This window comes from Myotis nattereri (assembly GCF_964212035.1).
Source record: "Myotis nattereri genome assembly, chromosome: 4".
NCBI lineage: Eukaryota > Metazoa > Chordata > Mammalia > Chiroptera > Vespertilionidae > Myotis > Myotis nattereri.
In genome coordinates this window covers 48,735,269-48,750,404 of record NC_138079.1, presented here as the reverse complement: position 1 = coordinate 48,750,404, position 15,136 = coordinate 48,735,269, and the positions used below count along the sequence as shown (strand labels likewise).

General features: G+C 34.9%; 1 protein-coding gene across 2 annotated transcripts in view; it reads left to right on the top strand.

The window, feature by feature from the left end:
* TMEM161B (transmembrane protein 161B) overlaps positions 1 to 15,136 on the top strand; it is a 128,756-nt gene that overhangs the window by 73,977 nt on the left and 39,643 nt on the right. For both annotated transcript variants that reach the window (XM_081089016.1, XM_081089015.1), the window contains exons 3-4: positions 10,797 to 10,880; positions 13,519 to 13,616. In XM_081089016.1, coding sequence (XP_080945142.1) covers positions 10,797 to 10,880; positions 13,519 to 13,616 — 182 coding nt within the window. The remainder of the gene's footprint in view (positions 1 to 10,796; positions 10,881 to 13,518; positions 13,617 to 15,136) is intronic.

Genomic DNA, 15,136 nt, shown 5'->3' with positions numbered 1-15,136 from the left:
AGCTAAGTTGCCTTGCTGAAATTTGTACAGTAAAACAGTAAAATCAAAAGTAAAGAAGTATAGGAGATATAGTTTGGCAAAATCAGGAAAACTCTGCATGCAGAAATACATGCCAAAATCCTATGTAATTATGAAAGGTAAGTTATAGTTTTGGTACCATGACTATAATTTTACTCCAATAACTCATCTCCAATAAATAACCAAATTCTGTTATTGCGTCTTTTGTTTAGACCTTTAGAAGTTAGGAAACAATGGATAGCTCTTTCTAATGATTTTGTGTTCTGCAAGATATATAATAAGCCTTTAATTCAGGACCATTCTATCAAAAAAAACCCTTAAATTTTCTCCATAGAATTTATTTTCTAGTTTTAATTATTTATATTCTTCCTTTGTATGCTTATACTTTGTCCGTATTAGTGTTTAAATATAGAAAATATTATTCAGATTGCTTAAAAATTTTTTGATGTGTGTGTAAAGTATGAGATCAGCTATTTGAGAGTGTATATTTTATTAGCAAAATAAATAATGGCTGAAGTTTTAGTGAAGTTGAAAGCATCTATCAGAGCTATTTATAAGTGAAAAAAAATCAATCATCTATAACGGGTGGGGAACCTTTTTTCTGACAAGGGCGATTTGGATATTTATGACATAATTTGCGGGCCATACAAAATTATCAACTTAAAAATTAGCCTGCTCGGTTCGATCAAATATTTAATCAGTTCACTCCGAATGCCTTGGTAGGGCCAGACCAAATGATTTCAAGGGCCTTATATGGCCTGTGGGACAGACCTTCCCCACCACTAATCTATAACTAGATTACTTGTTTTGCCTTGTGTAATCTTGTTTACTTTTTTTTTTTTTTTTTTGCTTAGCAAAAAGATCATGAAAGAGTACACATCAGCTGAGCAAATTATTATTAATCTAAATAAATGGAATCTGAATTAATAAAATAGATAAAATACATTGCACATTTCTAGACGTTTATGATGAGTCTCCCATGAAACTTCTAGTTCTCTTTTGGCTGTAAAGATCTTAGCGATTTTGTCCCATTTAACTGTCTAGACAATTTCCATGTTTGTACGTAACTTGCTTTTTTCATTTATTTCTATAAAACATTCCCAGGCAAAACTGAAAGACTTAAACTCTGGTTCTCTTCTCTGTTGATATTAGAATAATGTGTTTTTAAATCTTCACTTTTTGACAAGTATGTGTCAAATGTACACACTAATTTGAGGAGTTCAACCTTTAAAAATAAATATGAAGTTGATTTTTTAAATATTCTTGATTTACTTTTGTAAACATTAAATTTTAATTAATGCTCTCTCAAATTCCAAATCGGGTTCTAAGGGTACCAATCAGAATTTTCTAGTAATAGTTACTTTTCTTCTATAGTCACATTTCCTCCCTGTTTTGTGTTTTTAAGATCATCTACCTTTCTTTAATGTTAATTCTGAAATTTTTAGGTTATGAAACCAAATTGCTAAATCTTGTTTCCTAACTCCATTGAATAAGATAATTAACTTTACCATTTTGGGATAATTATTGTTTTATCAACCTTTTGTGATAATTTTAGAAACTTAATATTGAGAAAATCTAAAATTCCTTATAGATTGCTTATATAAATATTTATTGATTAGAAATAACAGTGTGCATTTTAAACCATTTGATGCTGCTGAGTTGATGAAAGAAATACCTGAGGCCATTCTTATTGGCTATAAAATGCTTAAAGGAATTTAAGGGAAGAGGCTCGTGAGGACTTTTAAATTATGAATAGTGTAGGATGGCTTGGGAGTTACCATATTGAATAGAACTATTTAATAGAACTGTTCAGGTGAATAGATGTGTATTAACCTGTGTGTGTATTAACCACATGACTTAATTATGAGTCTGACGGAAGAAGCTTCTTTTCGTTTCTGTATATATCATCTTAATACTTTATTTTCAGTAGTAAATATCTTTAAATTATGAATAAATGTTTATATTTTTCACCATTATGGCTTCTCTTTTTATATCCTATAAATTAATTTTTGTCTGTGTCTCATCTACCTCTTCCTCTTTTGGAATGGGAGGTTTGAAGTGGCACTTGACTCTATTATTTTGTTTTAATGAGTAATCCTGCTACTTTCCTAAAGAATTAAATACCTTGAAGAAATAAGCAATATTTGCTTGTAAATTAGCAGCCTGGTGATTTTTTTTTTTAATATATTTTATTGATTTTTTTTTTTTTTTTTTTACAGAGAGGAAGGGAGAGAGATAGAGAGTTAGAAACACTGATGAGAGAGAAACATCGATCAGCTGCCTCCGGCACATCTCCTACTGGGGATGTGCCCGCAACCCAGGTACATGCCCTTGACCGGAATCGAACCTGGGACCTTTCAGTCCGCAGGCTGACGCTCTATCCACTGAGCCAAACCGGTTTCGGCAGCCTGGTGATTTTTAATATGAAAAAATTGACTGGTTTTCTGGCTCTTATTAGGTAAGATTAATATATTGTTATTAGTGCTGTAGATCTGTAGTTTTTGAAAAACTGCATAGTCTTTAATCTGGTTTGAATTCCATTAGTATTATCTTTGCCATGTTATAAAACTTCATCCTGATAAAAATTTTATTTCTTCTATCTCATTTGGATGTGTACTCTCTGAGATAGATAGGAGAAGAGATGTATTTGGGGTGTGTTGTGACCTCAGAAATCTCAGTGTATGAATTTAATAAAAGTTTCTCACTCGACTTTCTCAGAGAGGAGTGAGGGTCAAATGGGGGAGTCAGGGGTTGGGCAGCTCTCCAGGTCGACCCTTCACAAAATGGTGTTTTAAGGATTCAGCTATTCTTCAAGTGCTGACTTAGGGATTGTAAACTTTTGTCTTGTGGCGCCACTGTCCTCCTGCTGCCTCTGTGCCTGTTGGCAAGTCGAGAGAGAAGGAGGGGCTATGGATCTTTCTGGGGATTTTAAGAGCTAAGCTTAGAAGTAGATGTATCATTTTTGCCCCTGTTACATAGGCTAGGGCCCTGTGGCTAGTTCAGGCCAAAGTACAAGGGAGTCTGGGAAATATAGTTTTCAATTTTACCTAGAAAGTAAATTCAGGATTGGTGAGAAATGAGAAAACACATTTTAACTTTAGTCACTTTCACATACTGAAAAATGAAACAGATCAAGGCTTTTTTACCCCAGAAGTCTAACAGAGTGTACTATGGATTTGATTTTTGGATGCCCAACAACTCGAGACCTTGTCCTGGAACTGACATACTTGAAAAGAGCTTTGAATTTGGTGGAGGTGAACTTTTCTACAACCACTGTGACTTCTGTTGGTAGATTCTAGAGTAATTTAAGATTTTCTTTTTTTCTACCCGTTTTCCTAGCTGTACTTGGCTTTTAGAAGATATCCTTCAAGTTATAAGTAGTATATATCCTTTACTTACTGTATTCTTATGGCTTCTCTATGGCTACATAGCCACCTTTAGTCCTAAGCTAAATTAAAAGGCACATTGAAGTAGAATTTAAGAAATATCTATTCAAATTATACCTCTCACCATTTGAGGTTAAATTTATTAAATTATAAATATTTTGTATTCCATTCCAGTTTTTTAAATAGGAAAATATTTTTCTTCCAGAAAGTATTATTCTCCTTTTTTCTTATGCCTTTTTATATGACTACTGGATTTTGTTGAAGGGAATCTTGCTTTAAACAAGAACTTAAGTAGTAAGTTCTCTTCTCCCAATAACGTGTGAACATGAAAATCTCAATTGTAACCTTGAAAAACTCGGAGTCTAATGCTCTCAGATTGCCCTATTTCTCCTTCCCTCCTCCAAAAGAAGAAAACTCCTGGGAAGTTGGTGTTTCTGTACTTTTAGTGTAAACTGCTTTCCCTAACCTAAGGAACACTTGTTTTAACAGTTGCTCAGATCCCCTAAAGATGTTAGTTCTTTATGGTGTCCAGCATACCACTGATTTGTAGCCAAAGTATTCTACTTTCTATTGTAATTAAAGTTCCTTTTTGTTTTGAAGTTTGCTTGGCCCCTCTTTTCATGGAGAGGTAAGTGATAGGTTACATTCTTTGTACATTTGAATAGTGGGTTTTGCATGAGGAGTAGGGTTTGCTTTTTCTCCTTTATAGCTTCTTTGATGAACCTGCTCTCCATTTTCCTGATTGTTTAGCTCAAACCTATGCATTTTTCTCTACCCCTTTGCCTTCCTAGGCTCTCACTTTGATGTGCTCCTTCCCTTCATATGTCCCTTATCGAAAATGATATGGTCAGATTTTTTCTGATTCTTGTCTTACCCAAAATTGGGTAAGGAGGGTGCAACAACACCTTCCTATTCAAGTTGCTCTAATTATTTCTGCCTGTTCTCTTTTGCATGTTGCCTGACCCACAAATCTGCTAGTTCCCTTTGGTGAGAGAAATCTACTATTCAAATGCACAGTAGGTGGGACCTATGACCTAAGGGAAAGGTTTAAACCTTCAGCTGCTACCCTTATGGAATGCCTGAGTCCTTGCTCTCCTTGCATTAGCTGTCTTAATTAACTTCCAGTTCCAGAATGTCATTGATGTTCTATTAAAATTTCCAATTATTAATAGGAGACTGTATATGTATAACAAACAATATTGTAGCTGCTTGTACTGAAAGGTTTTCTAAGTGTTAAGTGCTATTTATTTTCTCTTAAATTTTTTTTTTGTGTCAGAATTTTGGAGATTTAGAGTGGAGACTCTAATGACCTATGTATGTACCCTGAAATAGAATTTTGTATGATTATTTATGTATGAAAGCTTTCGAGCTTGCTCTGAGTACTAAGTTTTTCTATATTTGTTCATATTCAGATTTCCATTCTAAATTTCTCAAATCTTCTGAAATACTTTTAAGTGGTTTGCTTTAAATGACATTGTTGCTTAAAGTCTTCAAAGGGTATGGATCAATATATTCTATGTTTTCTGATACATATTTTTTCCAGTGTTATTGAACTTCTTTAGTAAGAAAGGTTGTGGTCATATTTTATCTAAGAGTTTTATACCAGAAAATAATTGAAAAACATTTTAATAATTTTGTGGTGTATAATATCTGAGACACTGACCATCTGAACATAAGTGAAAAAAGCCACTGAATAACCAAGGGGATTGTCATAAAATACATACTTAGCTAAAAGGCTAGAGATTCAGTTTTTTAGGGAGATCCTATTAATGATTTTTAAAAAATATATGGAACGCCTCATGAATTTGCCTGTCACCCTTGCACAGGGGCCATGCTAATCTCTGTATCTTTCCAATATGCTGCTGAAATTAATACTTTTTATTTTTTATTTTAAAAACAATACATGTCTGTGATGTAGAATGTGATGGATATATTGATATAAAAGGAAAAAGAAGAGGTAGTGGACTATATTCTCATCAGCCAAAGATAATCACTGTGAAATTTTGTTATTTTTCTAATTTTTTCCGTTCATAGTTTACCTTCAGGGTACATCATGTCCCTTTTGCCTAATATAGTAGCATAAAGCATTTTTCTCTAATTATGTTTTTGTAACCATTATTAACTGCTACATAGAACCTAAAGTAATATACTTTTGTGTCTGTCTTCCAAGCCCCTGTTAGGAAGGCATAGTGTGGCAATAATAAGCATATTGCAAATAATTTAGCTGAGATAGACATACCAACTAACAGTAAAGGAGAAGACTAAAAATTGAACTTGAAGTATAATAGATGGGAACCATGTGCTATACATTAACCTGTGTACGGACTACTAACTATTGGGAAAAAATTATGCAGCTATACTTCTAGGTTTTAGTTTGAATTCATGATCTCAGACCTTAGATGGCCACTTAGAGGCCTGGCAGTCTTTGTATGCTCTACTTCATAGACAGTTTTTCAACCCCAAAGCCTTTCTCCTGAAACATGCTTGTCTGCCTCAGCCTCACACTAGCCTCTTAAAACCAAAGTCAGTTGCTCTCATCTTCACAGCACCAAACCTACAAACCTAGTTACACATGCAACCCTTCTTTTCTTTAATGTTATATATTTTAATTTTTGTCTATGAAGGAAGTATCCTGTCTCATGCCTCAGTTCCTGCACTTGTACTCTGTACCCCATTTCTTCTAACCTTCACCCAGACTTTGCTTCTCTGTCAGTTGCTTTATTGTCTCTATAAACTTTACTTTCTCACTTCCTTATTAACTGTTTAGCTTCTACCATGTTTTATTTTCTCCTTAGGCTATCTTATTAATTCCTATGGATGTAAAAACCACAATTATGTAATGATATCAAAGTGTCTCTGAGTTGTAGACTGTAATATACAGTTACCCTCTTGATATTTTCACTTGATATGTCATAGGTACTTAAAAATTCAGCATACTTAAATTCTTTATTTCTTCCTGCTCTACTCCATTTCAGAAAATGTACCACCATCTTTCTCAAATTGGAAATGGTAGACATCATCCTTCATTCCTTTTTTTCACTCCCTGCCTTTAGTCCATCAGCAAGATCTGTTGATTTGATATCCAAAATATATCTCTCTGCTCTTCTAGCCTCCCTCTAATTCACAGAGCAGTAAAAGAGATCTTACAGTGTAAATCAAGTCTTATCTCCTGCCTTGAGACCACTACTTTAGCATAAAATCTAAACTCCATACCATGACCCGGGGGTTTTGCATGATCTTCTTTTCAGCCTCCTTCATGTGTTTCTCCTTGCACATGGTTCTGCTGCCTTCTTGGTCTTTTGGTTACTGCAGTGTTCTTTCATGCTTTTGTGCTTTTGGGCATGCTGTTTTCTGCCTGGAATGCTCTTCCCCTCTGTTGTTCTTATCCTTAGCTTTCTGGGTAAATGTCATTTAAAGAGTTTTTTCTAACCTAATACTTAAGTCTTACGTCTCTCATTCACACCACTTGTTTGGTTCTTTTGCATGGTACCCACTTTATGATTTTTTTTTGGTCACATTTTAAAAATAAATATTGATTTCAGAGAGGAAGGGATAAAAACATCAATGAAGAGAATCATTCATTGGCTATCTCCTGCATGACCTCCTAGGTAGGGATCGAGCCCACAACCTGGGCATAGGCCCTGACCAGAGTCGAACCTGATCTCCTGGTTCATAGGTGGATGCTCCAACCACTGAGCCACACTGGCCAGGCTGTCATATTTTTTATTGGTTAAATTCTGCCTCAACTGGAATATAAGTATCAGCAAAGCATGGACTTAAGCTTTATTGTGTGTGGTTATACTCCATTGCCTAGCAGAGTACTTGACCATAATTGTCGAATGAATGAATGCATAGAAGAGTAACAGACTAGAAGGAGCCCTAAGAGCACCCAGCAGAGCATCCTTAAATTCCAGTTTTTAACAGTAATTATTCCTGATGAAGATGACCTGAGTTGTCAAGTAAGAAGTATAAAATAAATGCAATCCAGTTTAGAAATAAGAGTAAACAAACGAGTATATTTAAAAAGAGAATGGGTCCTAGAAAATGTAAGGGTCATAAAATATTTTATTATTATAGGATTTTAAATGTAACCTAACTTTTCTTATATTAAGAGCTAAGCAATTAAATTTAGTCTCTAAATTGAATTACTGCTTAAGTGTCTTTTTAAGTGTTATATACTCAGTTCTCATCACTTGTATATTCTATATTTGTGATTTGCTTACTTATCAAAGTTTATTTGTAAATTGTATTCATTGAAGCACCACAAAATCCATAGCTGTGATACTTTGGAGGTAGTTCACAGACATGCAGAGGGGAAAATTTTGAATGGCCCTGTGCCCATTTTCCCAGCAAGTGAGGCCTTATTGTTTCCCCTCTCATATTATAAACAGATGTCCTTTTTGTAGTCTATTTAGTGCCACATTTTTCATTTTTGCTTTTTGTTGATGACTTCACTATTAAAAATGGCTTCCGAGCATAGTACTGAAATGCCATTTATTGTTCCTAAGCAGAAGAAAGCTATGATGTGTGCTATAGAGAAAATTTGCTGCAAATATTCATAGAACTCAGGAAAATACAATACTTATGATTACAATTACTAGGTAAGCTTTGTTGAAGCATGAGTTATAGCTCTGTTGGCTGGGCTGTGAACTTAATGTTAATGAATTAATATACAGTAGTTCCTCGGGTTACGTTGGAGATCCATTCCTACCCACCTACATAAGCACCTGCGTCACTCACATGGAGCACATATACAGCAATAATGAAGTGAAACAGTAAAAAAACTTTAAAAAAAAGATAACAATTTCTGACCTTTACTTGTGGTAAATAAGTAATAAAAAACATAAAGCACATATGTACATATGTCAAAATGATGAAACTTTTTTTTTTATATAAATAAATGGGAGATGGCGACATAACCACGAAACGATGCAGGTCAAGTCCGTCGTAACCCGAGGACTGTCTGTATATAAAGTACCTTTAAACGTAAACACACATATAACAACATTATGCATTGATTGGTTGATGAAAATGTTACTAACCAGAGGCTCTCAGGTACAGTGTTTGTGGCAACTTTATGAGAATCAATTGTAAGTTAAAATTCTGGACTTCAGTAAGTGCCTCCTAACCCATGTTAATTATAGTTTAGGGACTTTTTGGTTAGAATATATGTTATATTTTAAAATCTTTAAATTTAAGAGGAGAACTGAATTCATTTTGGTTCAGTGATCCTTTTGGGGCCCTTAACAGCCAGTAACTGTACATAAAATCTTCACTCCAAGAATTTTTCAGTCAGTGGGATATTCCATTTTAACCCATAACAAAGACACCTCCTATTACTAAGGAAATTCCAAGGGCTTTTTAAAATTTTTTCATTGGTCTTCAGAGAAAGAGAAAAATATGTATGTGAGAGCGAAACATTGATCAGCTGCCTCCTGCATGGTCATCACTGGGGACCAAGACTCCAAACCCTTCGGTGCACAGAGGATGCCCAACTCTCTGAACCACAATGGCCCCAAGGGCTTTTGAGGCTGTGTGCCAAGAACTGGGAACAGTAATCAGATGTATTCTTTATTTTATCACAGAGAGACTGCCTTATAAACGGTAAAAGGTAAAAGTGGAGTTTGCCAGATAGGTGCATAGGTTTTTTAAAAGCAGAACCAGGAATGCCAAAACACCAGGAATGAAACACTTTGTGAAATACAATGTCATTTAGTCTAGGTAGATTGTCATGTTCAAAAGGGGAATTTTTGAAGGTGGATCCAGTAAAGTAGCTGGTAGCGAAATGCTGTGGAACAGAAGGTCACAAAACCTAAACATATTTGGGCTTTATGTGTTTTAATTTCAATGGAAAATTTCAACATATACAAAGCGTAAACAGAATAACATAATGACTATATAATGAATATCATGAGCTCCTATGTACTCATCACAATTAATAGCTGGTTGTCAGTTTGTTTCATCTCTTCTCCCCTCCAAACATATTATTTGTAGCAAATATTACTTCATTCATAGATATTTCAGTATACATTTCTAAAATACATGAGCTTTTTAAAAATTACTATTATCGCATTATTACAGCTAAAAATTTCTAACATCAAATTTCCAGTCATTATTCACATTGTCAGTTCTGCAGTGTTTTTAAAAACAGCAAATCAATTGCTAATATTTTTTTTAATTGGCATGTTTCACTTTAAAATTCTAGATTTTTTTTGTAATTGAAAAATTGCAGGTTCTAGCAAAACTGTTTCTCTTTTATGACAATAGGACCTTGGTTAGAGTCCTTGTCTAGCTGTCTTACTTACTGCTTCACCCTGTGAAGTCTTACAAAGGATTTACACAGGCATATTTCTTAATAAGATTTGCATTACGGAAAAATAACTAAAGGTGGGATCAGAATGTACTTAGGAGAGTGTCCAGAGGGAAGACATAGGGCAGACAGTAAGACAACCATCTTGATGGGATCCACAATGTGTGTGATCACTACCAGCTGGGCCTTCTGGTTCTCCACCAGTGTGGTGCAGTGTTAATCCCTGCCTGAAGGACAGGTGGCTTCTTGGTGGGGACATCCGCTTTGCTGGCAGCTTTCTTCTCAGCCCTTGCCAACAGTCTCTGCTTCTTCTCCTGCTATGCCTCTGGTCTGTACTTGTAGGCCAGGTTTAGCAGTTGAGTAGCTCTTTGGTGGTTCCGGACCTGAGTGAACTGGTTAATCGCAGGAAGCACTTTTAGACACTTCCAGAGAATAGCCTTTTGTCCCTGCAGCCAAATGTATTGGGGCCATTTGACAATCAGTTGTGATCCCTTTGGGGCTGGCACCACCTTCCTTCCCTTAGCCTCTTTCTTTTAGGATCTTGGATCTTGGGTGGCAGACAGAGAGAGAAAGGAGTATAAAGAGTTTTTATAATAACAACAATTTCCATACACATAAAATTTGATAATTCTTCAACTAAATTAAAGGAAGGAAAGCAAAGCAAAGACTACTTGTATTTTGGGGAGCACTCAAGGGACACTCTTTTTATCAGTTCCTTTTGTGTAAATGAAGGGGTGGGTGGAGAAGTTCAGTGTGCTGCTGCAGCTTGCCTGCAGTTTACTCCATTTACTTTTAATAGTAAGTCTTTATCATCTTAATATATGTTAATACATTGTTAGTTGTAAGAAATATACCAACAAACAACACTTCAGGGTCTGGCATCTATCTAGTAAGTGCTTGGCATTTGCTGGATTTGTATCTAAATAAATCCTTTTAAGTATCTATTAGTATCAGATTAGAGATTTCACCTGAATTTCCCCAGCAGTGTCTCCACAAATAGGAAACTCAATAAATATTTATAGAACATGAATAATTTTGGTGATTTTAATTGCTTTATTTAAAAGGATTCCTCTTTTTCTTAGTTTAAGATGGTATCAACATCCTACAGAAGAAGAATTAAGAATACTTGCAGGGAAGCAGCAAAAAGGGAAAAGCAAAAAAGATAGGTAAGTTATATTGTTGAATTTGTAAAGTGTTAAATATTTGACACAATTTATCTAAGTACATTTTTGTACTTTGGTTAAAGTAACATTTACTAATTACACCATAAACAGTTGACAAGTTTGAGCTCAAAATCCATGATCTAAAATAATACTGACTCACTCTCTAAGAAAACCCGTTTTGTGATCATCTATTTATAAGCACAAAAATGATTATTTTACTTAAGCATAGTCAGCTATATTCTTCTCTGTGTTTCAGTAATGAAAACAAATAGACATCATATTAAAATTCAGTGTGGGATTGATGGGGAAGACCCATAATCCATGTCTTTATAAGTCATTTAAAGATACCAGTTAGTTTGGATTCCTTCCCACCTTTTGTTACCACTCATTATGATGATATTGGGCAAATTCATATGCTTTTGACTTGTGTTTCCTCATTTTTTACATCAAAGGGGTAGACAAAATAACTCTTTAGGTGCCATTCAGCTGCTGAATATTATTTTGATGTTTAAAGTTTGTAAAAAAAACGCTTAACCTGAACATTACTGAATGGATCACAGCAGCCTCATCTGTGAAATGGAAGGACCAAACTAATTTTGTAGGATCCTTTCAGCTTGAAAATTTTATATCTCTATTTAAATAGCATTCTCAAAGAAAGTGTTTGTTAATTAGCCTTTCTGAATGGGCCTTAGTTTTAGATTCCTCAGTTGGGGATGGGGAGGACTTCTTAGGACTTGAAACTTATTCTAATGTTATAAAATGTCAGTGAGAACAAACTGTCACCAAATTTAAAAATTATTTTTTATTGTTTTAAATATATCTTTATTGATTTTAGAGAGAGAGGAAGGGAGAGGGATAGAGATCTAAATTTGATTGGCTGCCTCCTGCATGCCCCCCACCAGGGATTGAGCCCACAACCCTGGGCATGTTCACTAACCAGGAATCAAATTGGGGACCTTTTGGTTCATAGGTCAGTAGTCAACCACTGAGCACACCAGCCGGGCTAAAAATTCTGTAAATATTAATGATTATTTTGCTTGTAATTGGAAATTTGAAAAAATTGTCTTTTCTTATCTCACTACCATTCTCTTTTTCACTTATAATTACAAATAAACCTTGAAGCTCATTAGAAGATTAAGTGTAACCCTCCTTCTCTGAATTTCAATAGTTATTTTTTAAAAAAATATTCCTGCTTAATATTATAATTGCCAAAGAATTTTTAAACAGTTTAACTTAATCTACACAATCCTGAATATATGTTATTATTTTAATTTATATTTTACCTATGAGTAAGTTGTTGATCAGAGAGGTTAAATGAGTTGAGCAAGTTCCCATAATCCTACTAAGAGTCAGAATTTTAATCCAGGTTTTTTTAGTTTCTGCATTTCTTTTTTTTTTTTTTAATTCTTTATTGTTGAAAGTATTACATATGTCCCCTTTCACCCCATTGTCGTCTCCCAGCCTGCCCCACTCTACATTTCTTTTTAACTGGTCCATCTCTACCTATTCATAGCTACCATGTCCAACATTTGTAAAATTTAGTTATGTAATATAGTATTTGTTTTACAAACATTTAATTCTTATTGTATGCTTTATAATCAATAATTTTATTATTTTTACAGTAGTTTTTGTATGTTGAAATGCTTTACATTTACAAAAAAATACACTAGCCATAACCGGTTTGGCTCAGTGGATAGAGCGTCGGCCTGGGGACTGAAAGGTCCCACGTTCGATTCCAGTCAAGGGCATGTACCTTGGTTGCGGGCACATCCCCAGTAGGGGGTGTGCAGGAGGTAGCTGATCAATGTTTCTCTCTCATCGATGTTTCTAACTCTATATCCCTTTCCCTTCCTCTCTGTAAAAAATCAATAAAATATATATATTTTTTAAAAGTACACTAAATGACATTTTGTTCCTGGCAGCAATAATTATTTGATTTATTGACATGAATTAATATTTTTACTGAGATTTTCCTAGTTTATACTTATTTGAGAATAAATGCAAAATTGTTTCTTGGTTTTGTAATTAATATTACTGAAACTTAGTTTATTACTTTTAATATATTACTTTTAATATATAGCTTTAAAAATTAAATTTGTGTGCACCTGAAGAATTCTGTGGTTTCCTCCTTTTGTGATTCTTAGTAAAAGCATCTGAGTTGGCCTTTCATGTTTCTCATGCACATAAGTCTTAATATATTTCTTTTGCTCTGACATGTTTATAGCTACAGATCTGCTTATATATATGTGTGTGTATACATGTTTAATTACAATGAGAAATGTATTTTGTCTTCACCTGCTTTTCCTTTGTCCCTAAAAAAGATGTTAGGTTGTCTTTAAATCTCCAGGAGACTGTAGGAGAAATGGGGTGAAATGCTAAACTAGCAATTAAGATTTTATTCCCATCACTAATGTGTCTTTTCCTGACAATCTGTATTTTCACATAATAATTTACATTCATATTTTATAGTCCCCCTTTTAAAAACTTCTTTTGAGTACCTTACCTTCATTTTGATGAGTTATTAAAAGTTCTGCTTCTTTTTCACTGAAATTTCAAACTGCATTTGTAATTGGTTTGATACAAAACTTGGATAACAATGTAGGTAACTTGTTTTCTTGTTTCACTTGTCTGATTTTTATAGGAAATATAATGGTCACATTGAAAATAAACCACTAACCATTCCAAAGGATATTGACCTCCATCTAGAAACAAAGTCAGTTACAGAAGTGGATACCTTTGGTAAGGGAAATCTTGGGCAAAGTATTCTGTAAATCTCAGTTTTATACTATGCTAGTAAAAGTACCTTTATCTGTTGTGGCTAGACTTTTTGTATGTTTTTCTAATCACTAAGTTAATTATTCAAAATATGAAATCTTTCTCAGAACCTAGAAGCTCAAAATGACTTCATTTGAATTGAATTTCTCTTTTCACCTAACTTATAGTAAGCATTATTTTTTCCCATTTTTTAGCAGAGGCTGACTTATACAAGTTTGTTCCACATTTTTTTGTTCATGCTGAGATCAGTGTTCATTATTTCAAATTCTAGACTTTTTGCCGTCTATCCTAGTCTGTTTCTTATAATGTGGCTTGCAAAAATGCATTTGTAGCCCTAGCCAGTTTGGCTTAGTGGATAGATACAGCATTCACTTGTGGACTAAAGGGTCCCAGGTTCATTCCGGCTGAGGGCACATGCCTGGGTTGCGGGCTCGATCCCCAGTGTGGGGTGTGCAGGAGGCAACCAATTCTCTCTCATCATTGATGTTTCTATCTCTCTCTCCCTCTCTCCCTCTCTGAAATCAATAAAAAAATATATTCAATACATTTGTATATTTGTATTGAATTACCTATATTTGCAGTAATTCAACTTTATGCTCACATTGAGTAGAAAAGAAAGTGATTTTAGAATAATAAACTGGATTAGGAATAGAACATTTTACTTCTTCAAGATTTACTTTTTACCCATCGGGTATCTCTGAATAAGTCATTCAGTTTTTTCATGTGTATGTCAAGTGTTTACCCTACTTAATAAAAGCCTAATATGCAAATTGTTTAACTGGGAATTCGACCTCTTGCTATGACATGAGTTGACCACCAGGGGGTGGTGTGGAACGTGGCAGGTGTCGGCCACGTGGCGCTGGCAGGAGGCAGCAGTGGAGGCATTGCCGGCCCCGATGGGCCCCAACTAGAGCAGGACCATGGCGGGATGGTGGAGCAGATGAGGGGGCAGCGCCAGGCCAGGGCAGGGTGCCAGGCAGGCTGCGTGATCTGGGGCCCAATCCCCGCAGGCCACCTCGAGAGACCCCACCCGTGCACAAATTCGTGCACTTGGCTTCTAGTAATTATATAATAACCATGGTGATAACAAATTTAAAATGAAATTATTTCAATCCTAGAAGAGAAAGTCATCTACTGTGATACTCAGAACACTGGTTTTCACACCTGACTGTACCTCAGAATCACTTGAGCAGCTCTTTAAAAATAAAGAATTCTCATGTCTACTGTTGGAGATGCAGTAAATATAAAGTGGATCCTGGGAATTTGTATTTTTTTTTAAATGTTCAAAGTGGTTCTGATTTTTGAGTAGGTTTGAGAAGTAGTGGTTTATATTACGTGAGGAGTTAAAATAATGTGTTTGGGTTTTTTTTTAAATATACTTTTTATTGATTTCAGAGAGGAAGAGAGAGGGACAAAGAGAAAAATGAATGATGAGAATGAATCATTGATGTGCTGCCTTCTGCACACCCCCTACTGGGGATCGA